The sequence below is a fragment of the Corvus cornix genome, chromosome 1, assembly GCF_000738735.6.
Source record: "Corvus cornix cornix isolate S_Up_H32 chromosome 1, ASM73873v5, whole genome shotgun sequence".
NCBI lineage: Eukaryota > Metazoa > Chordata > Aves > Passeriformes > Corvidae > Corvus > Corvus cornix.
The window spans coordinates 107,411,248-107,424,995 of NC_046332.1; the positions used below are offsets into that span (position 1 = coordinate 107,411,248).

Genomic DNA, 13,748 nt, shown 5'->3' on the forward strand with positions numbered 1-13,748 from the left:
TGCACTCGGATTTGTGCTCTTCCAACTCTCCACCCTCTCCCAGAGCAGTGCCTTTCCAAGAGGCTAAAGCAGGAGAGGGACTTCTGTGATGCAGACACTCAGCACTGCTGATGAGCAGGAATCCAGCTCATCATCCAGGCTACAGCCCAGAGGTGCTACAGAAGATAGAGCAACTCCTTCAGTACCAACCTTCCACTCCAAAGTAAGGGAGAAGTGCTAAGGTCAGCCTCACACTCTGAACATGCTATGTCCTGTTTCCACACCAGAAGCTGCACTGAATATCCATCGTCTAAATGGCTTTCCTGCTCATTCACATCCATGGGAACAGGATTTGGACCCCAGTTCAATATTCAGCAAAAACAAAAACTCCAAAAGCCCTGAAACAAACTTGCTATAGCTACAGGTTCAAGTGGGAGACCAGAAACAATCAGGCTATGAAGGCCAAAAAAGTCTGTACTTTTAAAAATGTTTCCTACTACATACAAAAACAAATGCAGGATGTGATGTTTGCTTAGTTTTATTAATTTATTTCTGCAGGAATCTGCAACTTGGAGTATGCACTTTCTGGAGGTACCATGCATGCATAGCCTCTGAATGCTTTTATACAATTTCATCTCTTAGTAATAAGTTCATTCACAGCATACACAAATCTAGAATGTAGACACCATATATACAGGATTAAACAAGATCGTGTCTTCTTTTTTTAATGAAAAAATTTAACAGGGTTTCACACAGCAGGAAGTATGGATTAGATACACTGGTGCCACCATAAATAAATAAGTTTCAAGAACACAGTTTTTTAAAATTGGTTTCAAAGGTACTGGAAATCCAGGATTATAATATTGCATTAACTCCATTGATTTCTGATTATTCCAAGAAAAATATTTGCATTTATGGACATAAACAGCAATGAAAGCCCCAACTGAAGAAATTGTGGCAAAACTCAGCCATGTCTGGGTTCATGTAAGATTGACAATTTGAAACGAAAACAAATGCAGCTGCACATAGAGACAGTACTGACTGTGAGATGTGATATCTGTGCATGTCTTCCTTCCTTGTGGGATTTGGAGTCACTGAAGTACAGAGCACATCAATTCTGTGGTACCAAATTGGCTGTTAAATTATGTCCAACCATCCACTTCTCATCAGGATAGTCATGTTCACATTCTAGGGTACACCACTGGATTTTAAAAAAAGAACTATCATCCTGATGACAAGCTTGTTTTTAACATATTTAATATTCTCACATTCTTTTTTAAAACATTCTTTATTGGTTTTATTTTGTCCCCATTTCAACTCAAGTATTTCTGTTTCCGTTTCAAGGGATTTTACAATCAATATTAAATGTAGAAGTATTCAGAAATTGAAAAAGTATTTAGAAATTGAAGGGAGAGATGTATAGCTGGGAGAGATAAAGTAACTGAGAGAAAAGTTGGGTTTTTTTTAAAAAAAAAACGTGATTCAGTAGCATATCATAATCAGAAAGTACTGAGACCAGCTCTTTTAAGAATTATTACACCTTTTCACCACACCTCCCATTTTTCAAGGGAAACACACACATACCACAGACACACAGATACACAATTCAATCTGATCTAAGACTACATTTTACAAAGTACTTCCTTTTGCTTGACTTCCCACCCCTTTCCTCTTCACCCAAACAAGACTAATAATTACATCAAATTAAAAGTAGATCCAAAGTTCAGGATTTCTTTTGGTTGCCTATGTTCTGAATAATTTTCCACAAGCTCCACTCTAAATAAACTTTTAAAGAACTACAGTAGTATCCTATAATTAAAGGGAATTCATCTTAAGAGCACAGTAAATATAAAATAAGCTTTATAAAATTTCAATGAACAGTGAGATCATTTTGAATAACTGAATGTCCAAGTCAGTTACAAACTACCAATCTAGTAGCATGGTTGAGGAAAAGCTCAGTCATTAAGGAAAAAAGAAAACACAAGTAGTGCATTAACACAACAGCATCAGCATCCCACCATTCTCACACACACACACACACACACACGTTTTATACAATACAGTGCATTTTGTATGCCAGCTGACATTAGGGTTTTATGTGCATTCAATAAATATTCCATAAACCAATCTTTTTGGTATAATCTACAATTCAGTTGGGGTTTGAATGGCATCACCTGCTTTCAGAAGGAAAATGGATCTTCCAATATTCAAAATACAATTACATTCTAACAAACTAGAAATATTCAAGCACCATGTCAAGTCTTTACTGTTAACGTTTGCGTACGGGCATTTACATGTAAAAGAATACAACAGAAGGGTGTGGTGGTTTTCTCTGTTTGTTTGTACAAGCAACAAATGAGAGTAATTGAAAAAAACGAGGAAAATCATTGGTACAAAGGACTTATTTTTCAATTTAATGGCGCTCACTCATTCTTTCAAAAAGTATCTTGCTGTGGTGGCAGCCTTCCTTCTCTTCCTCTGGTGAAGCTGGGACTAAGATTTGCAAGTCTCCATGTATAGTTATTGCAGTTCAGGGCATTTTTGGACTGAATGCATATTTGCACCTCCTCCTTCAAAAGTAGCATCTATTCTATCTGAAAATGGCACAACTGTATTTTTGCATGACACCCCTACTCTCATTTGCTGACTGTCACTTCAGTTGCTATCTTTTTGTAATTCCAGCAAAAACAAATGCTTCTAGAACTTCACCAGAAGTACACATGAACAGAAAATTGAAATAATACAATGGCAAAGGCATTAGGATAGAAAAGCCATGAAGTTACTGGTATTGTTTGGAGCCATTCATGATACAGCTGATAACAGCAATGCTTCTGCTCATCTGTTTTCTAGTTCTCAGTTCTGTCAAACTGTCCACTGACATGCACAAAATTAATATCTTTTCATTTCAGCTGACAGTAATTGACAGTAACATTTTTACCCCTTTCCACATGTGATGAGCTCCCCCCACAGCAGTGTAAATCATTAGGAAGGAAGGAAAACTATCTCTGATGCCTTTGACTTTGTTTTGCTCATCAGTGGTGCACAGTGATTGCTGGAGATCTCTTAGCTTATTTAAAATGATCCTGAAGATTTAGTTAGTGCAAGAACATATTGAAAAATGCCAGATAAAATATTGGTTCCTCATCTAAGATCAACAGTTCAGTTCTTACTGTTGTCTTTATAAACTGTGGGGAGAGAAACACCACACTGAGCGATACAGTCAAGATGAGCTTTTCTCCACCCACCCCTTGCAAATGCTGCTTCATTTTAAATAAGGATTCAGACGTATGATTGTTCTACCACAGCTTAGCATGTTGTCACACATCAAGTGAACTGTGGTAATTGACAATATGGATGTGGCTGCTATGAGCTAAGAACAGCTTAAAATGAAGTAGTTTAAAACTCTCATGGTAAAGTTAACAGCAAATTTTGCTTTACAAAGTCAATTACCATAACTCAGCTGAAGTGCTTGGTTGCATCTCTGAATTGTGATGAAGTTATACCATAAAAACTCAAATGCACTGTACCAGCCTCTGACCAGCACACAGAACACCCTACTCAATCACACGGTTGTGTCACAGAATCATTCAGCTGCCCAAACCCATGTTTGATCTCGTAAGTATCGAGTGCTTTATTCCAGCAGCCTGAAGCATTCAGACAGATTGAACATCACCTTCAGAATACAGTGTATCATAGGCAGAAAAGTACCAATAGGATTTTTCAACTCATCTCGTGTTCTTTAACCTATGACAAATATTTCCTGACCAAAATAGAAAGAATGCAGTGTGTAATTTTTCAGGATCTGGCATCTGCTATTTTGTACAGGCTGGTTTATTAATAATGTGCAAATAAACCTTTACTGAAGAGCTGAGTAATTATTTTTCAGCTAACTTTGATCTGGGGCACAAAGTACCTTCTGTGCTGTAAACATCATGAATTCTTCACAAATTGGAAGCTGAAAAGGCCTAAGGAACTGGGAACAAACTCTTCTCAAACACAACCATGGCCGAGCCCAAGTCTTCCAAGCAGAATTGGAGTAGCCTGTGTTTGGCATATGTCACTATGCTGCTGCACAGCACAGGCTCAGAAGGTTGTGTAGAAAAGCATCCTTTGAGCTTGGAAACACGACGGCCCAATGAAAGCATGCAGCAGGATTTTCATCTGCAACGTGGTAGAATTCATTCTTGGTTTATTACCAGTGTTGACACAGCCAGGTGAGCACTGTACAGGCAAACGGGATTGTAAAAAATTACCTCTGATTACACACTCTGTAACACTCATACAGTTCCTCATTTAGTCACCTCAGGTCACTATTTCAATCAGCAATTTTTTGTAGACATAAATTACCCTGAAAAAAAGCAGCAATTACAAATACCCTTCTCCTTGTTTTTTTATACATTGCAAAATTTACCATTGCATTTACCTGTCTTCTTTTTCAGTAGCTTACAATCTAGAAGCACAGGGAGCCTTTGTTTTCCAGCTAGCTGTGGCCAGGTTAAGTCAGCTCTGGCTCTTCAGTTTTTCTGGTTAAGTGTAACACTTCACACCATTACTAAGAGTCCTATAATTTTCTTTTAAAAAACAGTAGTTGTGGGTTGGTTTTTTTTTAGAGCCACTAAGCAGTAACTATAACCACAGGAATAAACACCAGTAGTTATTTGCTTTCCTGCATACATTCTTCTCAAAATTAATCCTTTCCCATTTTCAGGTTTTGTTTTCTGCTTTGCTCACTGCAATGGGAAGGAATTTAACCCTTAATTTATTTATTTTCTAGTGCAGCAGAAGCAGAAACATCCTAACACATTACTCCCACCCCTTGCAATATGAAGATTGTTGACTGGCAAAGGCCGGGCAGATGGACTGAAAGGTTCCCCATGTTTCCTTCTCTTACAGCTGTTGGCTTGAGAGCCTGTGTTCAACCCAATGCAGCCCCTTCCTGAATTTCAGGTGTATCGTGGCATTTCACACTGTTCACAGCGATTTAGTGCTGGGTGATTTAGGAAGGTGCAGCTACCACAATTCCATGGGGCCCCTTCAAAGTCTTCATCTCTTGGCTGAGTCCGTGGAGTCTGTTTGGAGCTGTTCTGATGCTCTAAAGAAAAGCCAAAAGAAAACATTTTATTTCAGAAGAGAAGGGTTAATAGTCAAGACCACACTACTGGAAGGTCATCTAATTAAACAGTCTGTCTTAAAATTAACATGGAAATCTTTTACTAAGGCACTTCTAATTCAGTTTGTGAAATCTGAATATTTAAAGTGTTTCATTTCTGTGAAGAGTCACTTAACCATAACACCTTAAAACCAAGAAGAGCACTCACCACTGTTAGGTCACTGATCCTGCTAAAGGTTTAACAGCTTAAAACATACAAGTTTGTTACTGGCATTGCAGCACCATCCTGTTAAGGAAAGACTTCACTAGTTTACACACAGTAGTCTATTTCCAAATTTTAAACTACAATAACCTTGCTTTACCTGAAGGGGAAAACTACTTCTAACTTAGTTCCTTCAAACAGTCTGACAAAAGACATTTTTCTAGCATTTATTCAGGCTGAAAAAGAATACAATCTGAAAATAAAATGACAGGCCTATTTCAAAACAAGACAATTCTTCCTCATGCCTTTGAAGCAGGGATGTATGTATACAAAGCAGCATTTAAGTCTGTTTTCATTCATAAAACCAGTATGTATGCAAATCACATATTAGGTCTTAACCCACAGAAACACTTAGTTTTCCATGTCTCCTGACACCACCTCAAGATCTCAGGTTATCTACTATAAGTAAGGAATACTCCCAGGATGTGGGAACACAGCATGTTACAAAATGTTAATATTTATTAACATTAACGCATACCTAGAAGGCATGGCTAAGATACCCAGCTGCTAAACATCTGTGAACTTATGTCTAACAAAGGCCTGCAATTTCTAACTGCACACAAAGTAATTTGCAGTTGCTGCCCCACCTGCTAAGAAATGCAGCAGACTGCTGATGACAACCTTAGTGCAAACAGTACTTAAATCTTCAGAGACAAACAAAGGAAATAAAAGTAACCTCTTTGCTTAGATGCAAACACAAAACAGCCCAGAAGCTGCACAGTCACATTAGCAGTGCTTGACCTCAACAAATTCCTCGTAAGCCGGGCAGTGTGGGCACTTGACTGCGTTCCATTGACTGGCCAGATGGCAGCATAGAGCACACCCTTGTCTGCCCACCCCGTCTGTCTGCCCACACTTTCAACAGCTGAATATTAAACAGTATTTATTATTTAAGAAAAAAACAAAACCTGATGTCTCCATGTAAAAATCCAAGCTCTGAATACAGTACAGCGGCCCTAGAACCGATCTCTAATAAGCTGGCAGACAAAACCTGGAAGCTGGTTGTACAAGGCACTATCTTCCTAACCACTAAATAAAATAACTTATTTCATGCCAGTTTTGCACATTATTTTGCTTTGAAATAATAAATCAAATATGATAGTGTAATTAAGAGAATGTCTTCAAGCATCACAAAGCAACAGTTCCTTAAATCAACCAGATGATCACTGCAATTTAATGTGACCCCAGGCAGCTGCCTTCACACCACGGCTCACTTGATGCTCCCTGCTACCTAATGCAGGGAACTCCTCCCGGTACTACCTTTTCTTTGAGCCACAAGCAGCAGGGCTTTCCCTTTCTTTTAAACTTCCACACAGTAATACTTTTATTACATTGAGGAGTAAGATACTTGCTTCAAAAGAGGGGAAAAATTTCCTGATAAGAATTCAAAATTCACCTACAGAAACCTTTGTGGAGTGCTTATCAGCAACCAGAATTTATTTACAAATGGAGTGTCAGGGAGACTGTATGATTACTGATTCAGAAGAGCTACTTCTTTTTTACTAACAAGTGCAGTACATGCTAGTTACAGCAAGAGGAGACACAATATTATAAATCTTATCACACATACCATTTTCAGGAAAAGACAGCTGGTTTTTCTGTATCAGAGCATAGCATTCCACATTGGCTATTTCAGCTCTTTTTCTAATAGGGAATAACTACTTATAATCAAGGTGGTATTAACAGAACATTCATCTGCAACAATCTGCCTGAGGAAAACAAGCTGTAGCTAGGATTACTGCACTTAGATAAAAGTGTTCTGGTTTGAATTATATGGAGAGAAAAGTTAAATAAGTAGAGTTGCTTCCTGTCACCACAGGGACTTTTTAAAAAAGAAAAAAAACCTCACTCAATGGAGATTAGGTGATGATACCTGTTTGTTGACCTACCTTTTTTATATGGCTTTGGTGGCACAACAGGACCAGGCTCTATGTTATCATAGAAGTTACATGCGGCTTTCGGATCAAAGTTTCCTGTCCGAAAAGAAAGGAAAGAAAGTGTAACTTGAAGGTTATTTAAATGCCTATGCCAGTGATACGAACATCAAGAAGCTTCTTATTTTATACATCTTTTTATTATGACACTGTATCTTAGCTTTTTCACAAGTTTTGTCACATATTTTTAGTTTTCTGTCAATCACAGTAATTTTCAGCCAGACAACCCCATATTGAAAAATCAACTCCAGTGAACATTTTGTATTGCTTTGAAAACATGTGAAACATATGTCTTCCGACAGGATACTTCATTGATAAAAAAGGACTGTGGATATCCTAATCTGTTTGTTTCCATTTAAGACAAGTTTCTGTTGCAAAAAAGATTTTTAAAGACCCTAGTAGATTTTTTGTTTGCCAGCCTCCTGGTTGCAACTCATACTTCAGTTCTGTATTACTTGGCCACAGCCTTTGCCAGCAAAAAATTAAAATTTTAAGTGAAGGATCTTTACAAAGGCATAGGTTTTTTTTAATATGCTCTTGATAAAGTCATTTTATGTCACCACTTTCTTGCTACTGGAATTTAACTTGGCCAACAAAAGTATTAGCAAGTCAAGCTTATTAGGTTACAGCTGAAAAAACCTCGCCTTTTAAAGGTAAGTTGTCATTGCTAATATAAACCGAACTCTAAAAACTCCAAATATTCACATTTAAGCACATGCCATATTAGAATCATAGGATCATTTAGGTTAGAAAAGACTTCCAAAATCATTGAGTCCAACCACTATCCCAGCACTGCCAAGTCAATCACTAACCCATGTTCCCAGCTGCCACATCTGCAGGTTTTTTAAATACCTCCAGGGATGGCAACTCCACCACTTCCCTAGGTAGCCTGTTCGAATGCTTGACAACTCTTGCCCTGAAGACATTTTCCCTAATATCCAATCTAAACCTGCCCTGGTGCAACTTGAGGCTGTTTTCTCTCATCTGTCACTTGTTACCTGGGAAAGAGACTCCACCTTGCCACAGCCTCCTTTCATATCATTGTAAAGAGCAATAAGGTCCCCCTGAGCCTCCTTTTCTTCAGGCTGAACACCCCCAGCTCCCTCAGCTGGTCCTCATCACACTTGTACTCCAGACCCTTCCCCAGCTCCATTGCCCTTCTCTGGACTCACTCCTGCCCCTCAATGCCTTTCTTGTAGTGAGAGGCCCAAAACTGGACACAGGATTTGAGGTGTGGCCTCACCAGTGCCGAGCACAGGGTGGCAATCACTGCCCTGGTCCTGCTGCCACACTACTGCTGATCCAGGCCAGGTGCCATTGGCCTTCCTGGCCCTCTGGGCACAGCTGGCTCATGTTCAGCTGCTGTTGACCAGCACCCACAGGCCCTTTTCCTCCAGGCACCTTTCCAGCCACTCTTCCCCAGCCTGCAGCTCTGCCTGGGGTTGTTGTGACCCAAGTGCAGGACCCAGCACTTTGTCTTGTTGAACCTCATACAGTTGACCTCATCCCATTGATCCAATCTGTCCAGACACCTCTGCAGAGCTCTCCTACCCTCCAGCAGATTAACATTTGTGTCCATATTCAAATGATGTTTTTTAAAAAGTATCAGTTCAATACCTCTAGATTGAAGGAGATCAACTTCTTTCAGTGTACAGTCAACATTTATCTGGAGTTGTCTGTTGAGGCTTCTCAATCTGGTCATTTCCTCAGGCTAGAAAGAAACATCCCAAAATAGTAATTGTGGGAAAGTCAGCATCTTATTTCAAAGAGAAATAACATTGCTATATCTTTGTTAACAGCTTTATTAAAAACTGAATATAGACAGGGCACTGAAAGAAGCCAAACTGGCCCATTACCCCTAACTCATTTGCCCTCAAAAAAACATTCTTCTATTAGCATGTAATGAGTAAAACAAACAGACAAATTACTTAATACTAGAATTCATTAGTATGACGTTGCTGAACTCAAGTTTATAAAACCACACACATCACTAAATTCTGTATAAATGGATGACTTGCTGATGCTACCTTGCATCAAGATGATCAGAAAATAGAATACAAGCTGTAGCCCACATTAACTATTACTCAATTATAACTGAATGAGGTCAAAAGCTTTATTCATTTGCATCAACCCAAGAAGCTCCAAGAAGCCAAACCTTCTAGCCCAGTATATTTAAATCATTCAATGATGAAAGATTGTAATTATTAACAGACTAATCAGTTATTTAAGTGCATATATTTGCATATCATTAAGAAACCCTAAGTTACTGGAATGCAAAGCTTTCTTAATGCTAGCAGCATCAATCACTAACGTTTTATTCCAGGATACATTGCAGCATCACAGTCACAAAATTACAGAACATTTGAGGTCGCAAGAGACCTCTGGAGGTCATCTGGTCCAACTGCTCTGCCAAGCCTCCAACCAGACTTTGTGCCACTGATTGCCACACTTTTGACCTGGCTGTTCATCCAGTTTCCAATGAACTTAAGTGCTAATCCAGCCCATACTTCATCAGCTTCTCTATAAAGATCTTACAGGAGACAATGTTGAAAGCCTTGCCAAAGTCTAGACAGACAATAACCACTGTCTATCTAGGTTACCAGGACAGACTTTGCATCCTAGAAGTTTACCAAATCAGTCAAGCTTGGCTTCCCCTTGGTGATTCTATGTGACTACTACGGATCACTTTCTTGTCCTTCATGTGCCTGGAAATAGGCACCAGCATTAGTTGCTCAAATCACTTTCCCAAGGACCAAGGTGAGGCTGACCAGCCTGTAGCTCCCCGGGTCCTCCCCTTCTTGAAGACAGCAGTTACATTTGCTCTCCTCTAGTCTTTGGGCACTTTCCCAAACACCATTAATCAACTCAAGATTATCTGGAGTGGCCTTGCAATGACACCCGCCAGCTCCCTTAGCAGTCATAGGTGCATCTCATCCAGGATTATGACCTCGTGTATGACTGCTTTGCTTAAGCATTCCTTGACCTGATTCTCTTCCACTAAGGGAAGAGAATACCTTCCTTGCTTCACACTTTTCCCAGGGTCTCTGAGACCTGGGATTCCTTAAAGACTGTGCCAAGTTTATTCAGTATCTGAAGCCTTTTCCATGTCCTACATAACCAGTTCTCCCATCTTGCTCATCCGTGAGCCCACATTTTCACTGGTCTTCCTGCTGTCACCTAGGTAGCTACAGAAGCCTTTCTTTTGGTCTTTGAAATCCTGTGCCAGATTCAACTCCAGTTGGTCTCTGGCTTTCCTAACCTCATCCTGGCACACTCAGTGCCTCTGCACTTCTCCTAGGTACATCCTTGCCAAATGCTGCCCTGTAGTTAAGCAGCCAACAGCCCTTCTGTGCCTTCCAGCCTACACCTGTGTGCACTGTTTGTGTCAACACAGCCAGTAAGTCTGAGCTGATTTGCTTAACAACTGCACACAGTGGAAGCTGTTTCTCAGCCAGATGCATTCCCTTATCAGAGCCACACACATTTGAGCTAGAGTCACTTGCAGGTGGAAGTCACAGAGATAAGAAGAATCAACAAGGAAAATAGGAGAGTTCCAACTTTTTCAGGCAACACTGCCAGTGAAAAGTTATTTGGCACATCCTGCACATACCAAACAAGAAAATACTGTCTATGAGAAGCAACTACTCAAACAACAAAATACTGTTTTAAAAAGAAAAGTTAAACCTTCCTGCATGACCACCAAGCTCTATATGGCTTAGGCTTATTGAATAGACTTGGGCATACTTTTATTGGTTGTTATGAAAGCAACTATATTCAGTTCTGTGGTCCACAAGAGCACATGCATACAACTTTCTGAAGTTTTGTTGGGAACACTTAAGAAAACTGGACACATCTGGTTCAACTACCTTATGACAAATCAAGTACTTAAATCATCTCCAAAGACTGAAGATTTTATACTCAAAAGTATTTTTTGAATAGTACTTTAGTTTCATTAAAACACAAAAAATAAATGTGTATGTTGAATTAAAATACTAACAAATTGCTTACTGTTGGAATTGCAGTTGTACAGCTGACTCTTCGAAGCCGCCTCTGCATCAGATCATGCTCCATACCATTGACTTCAGTTTTCAGGCGTTCGAGCTCTTCTTTCTCAAGCTTCAGTTCCTTTGCTAATCTCTCCATCCTTGCTCGCTGATGTAACAGCAAGGCTAATGTTTTACACAGAAGAAATAGTTACTAGCACATAAAAACCTGGAACACTGAATTCTTAAGTTACGCTTAAGATTCACGAGTGACCTTTCTGGGAAAAAAAAAAGTGATTGTAGACATGCAGCCAAGTATCAGTGGGAAGATGCTTTCATGCCAAATGAACTACAATTTAGAAAAAAGTTCTTCCAGAATAAAAACACATTTTAGACAGTAACTTGAAGTTGTTATTACCATTTTGGTCAAAGCTTCTTTTTTTGCATTTGGTCTTTCTCGTCTCAAAAATACAAAGGCACCTGTACGAGGAGACAACTTCTCAGGATGAAACAGCAACCTAGTTATACTAATACTCTACTGACAAAAAAAAAAACCAACACAAAAACCAGAGGTAAGATCAGATGGTAACACACACTTCATACCTGCTGCTCAACAGCAGCTGACACACCAGCCTTGAGACATTAGCCAAATGTCAGTCCTGAATTGGTTTTTTTTCACTGCTATTACAAACTGTGGTATAACTCTTAAGTAGTCTTGGCTTTTTAGGGAATACTGTAATCCTCAATACTGTAAGTTCCCCAGGGTTCAAAGGAAAAACTATAGAGCTTTAACAAAATTACTACAGAACCCAGAAAATAAGAAGTTGAGCCAGCTCAGGTGCTTCAGACTCTTAATTCTACGACAGATTGATTTCTCCAACCTCTCTCTGCTGCTTGCCATTCCCTCATTTTCATCATGGTACTGAAATTTATGACTCTCAGTCACAAGCTGATGTTGGGCTCCCAGAGAACCAAAGAAAAGAATTTTGACTAGCTAGAAGATAATATTCAGTTTCCTAAAGAAGAGCATTTCTCAGTATTTCATCATGATGCAAAGCTGGCCAAGTTAATGCGATGCTTAATCCTTTCTGATGAGGCTGGTTTTACGTGATTGAAGTCTGCTAGGACAGAGAAAAATAAGACATTTGATGTGGGTATTCAGACAAACAGGCTGCTCATATAACAATGTTCCAGCAAACTGTTTAAAATAAGGACGCTGCAGAACCTGCCAAAAGCTACTTCATGAAAAGCCCCAGCCAGCACTTGCCCTTTTCTTCAGCCCATCCAACAAAGGCAAAGGAAAAGCACGTAATACACAAGAATATTCACATATGAGCTAAAAGGAGTTATAAAAATAAGCAGCAACATGACAACTTACTGCAAAAGCCTAAGAACAACCCAACCTGTTAGAAGCAGATATCAGCATTCCACACAAAAATGTAGCACTGTAATTTGGATTTTGTATGGATTCACCAACTCACAACCAAAGAACAAACACCCAAAAACCTAGCAAAGAGTAACACCAAGTGTTTTTATACTTCTGGCACCAGAATTATTGAACAGAACTGTTCTCTACTTTTTCAAGTAGCATAAGTCATGCAAGCAGAATTAAGAAAAAATGTACAATACCAGACTGAATGATTTTCCACTACTGTTACCAAACCTTGTCTTTGTGTGATTCCTCCAACTTAACACGGTATGACTACATTTCATAGCTTCACATTATACTCTAGTACAACTCATCAAACATGACTCATATTACAAAGAAGCAGTCAAAGAACAGACACCAGGATGAATTTCTGGTAACACTTTTTACAATGGTTCACATTCAAGAGAAAATGAAATAAACTTGTTCCCTGTTAAGCTGTTAAATATACTCTTTTCTAGGACTCCTTTGCGGTAGTAAAGTGTTTCTTCTTCTATAATTTATTTCTATCAAGAGTTCAGAGTGCAGCAATAAAAAAAAGCTCTGGTAGGTAGGTATTGCCACCAATGCAAACACCCCAAAAAGCATATACTCATTATTTTACTTGGTTTGCTTTTCAGATACACAAATCTGGTGGAAGACACAAAGGCAAAACCAGGTTTTACGTTTCAGAATATGTTTTTCACAGCTATGCGAAGCTACTTGTATTTTTCTGACATAAATGACAACCTTCACTGAAGCTGTAATAGTAACACTACCAAATAAAGCACAAGGCCTCAGAGTCACAGACCTACTGGCACTAATTCTTACTAAAGAACTGGGTCTAGAGACTTTCTAATTGGGTCTACCATGTACAAAACAGCTTTGTTGATGAGTTAGAAAAGCTCAAAAGGCATAACTACAGGGCAGCACTATAAGGTCTCACTTCAGCTCTCTGAAGTAAAAAAAAGGCTAGAAGGAACAACAGAGGGATAGACTCTTTTTTCCAAGCACAAATCCAGAAAATACCTGATGCAGGTTATTAGTCTGTCATTACCCAAATGACTGGTTTGAA

At 39.1% G+C, this 13,748-nt stretch overlaps 1 protein-coding gene across 2 annotated transcripts in view; it reads right to left on the reverse strand.

The window, feature by feature from the left end:
* Positions 1 to 501: 501 nt before the first annotated feature.
* The window catches only part of TAB3 (TGF-beta activated kinase 1 (MAP3K7) binding protein 3), a 44,604-nt gene continuing 31,357 nt past the window's right edge, over positions 502 to 13,748 (reverse strand). Inside the window, exons 4-7 of one of the 2 annotated variants that reach the window (XM_039551888.1) lie at positions 11,294 to 11,454; positions 8,903 to 8,996; positions 7,241 to 7,324; positions 502 to 5,071 (exon numbers count right to left, since the gene is read on the reverse strand). In XM_039551888.1, coding sequence (XP_039407822.1) covers positions 4,923 to 5,071; positions 7,241 to 7,324; positions 8,903 to 8,996; positions 11,294 to 11,454 — 488 coding nt within the window. In that variant the 3' untranslated portion in view covers positions 502 to 4,922. Of the gene's footprint in view, positions 5,072 to 7,240; positions 7,325 to 8,902; positions 8,997 to 11,282; positions 11,455 to 13,748 lie in introns of both variants that reach the window. The other variant, XR_005601906.1, reaches the window with a different exon arrangement.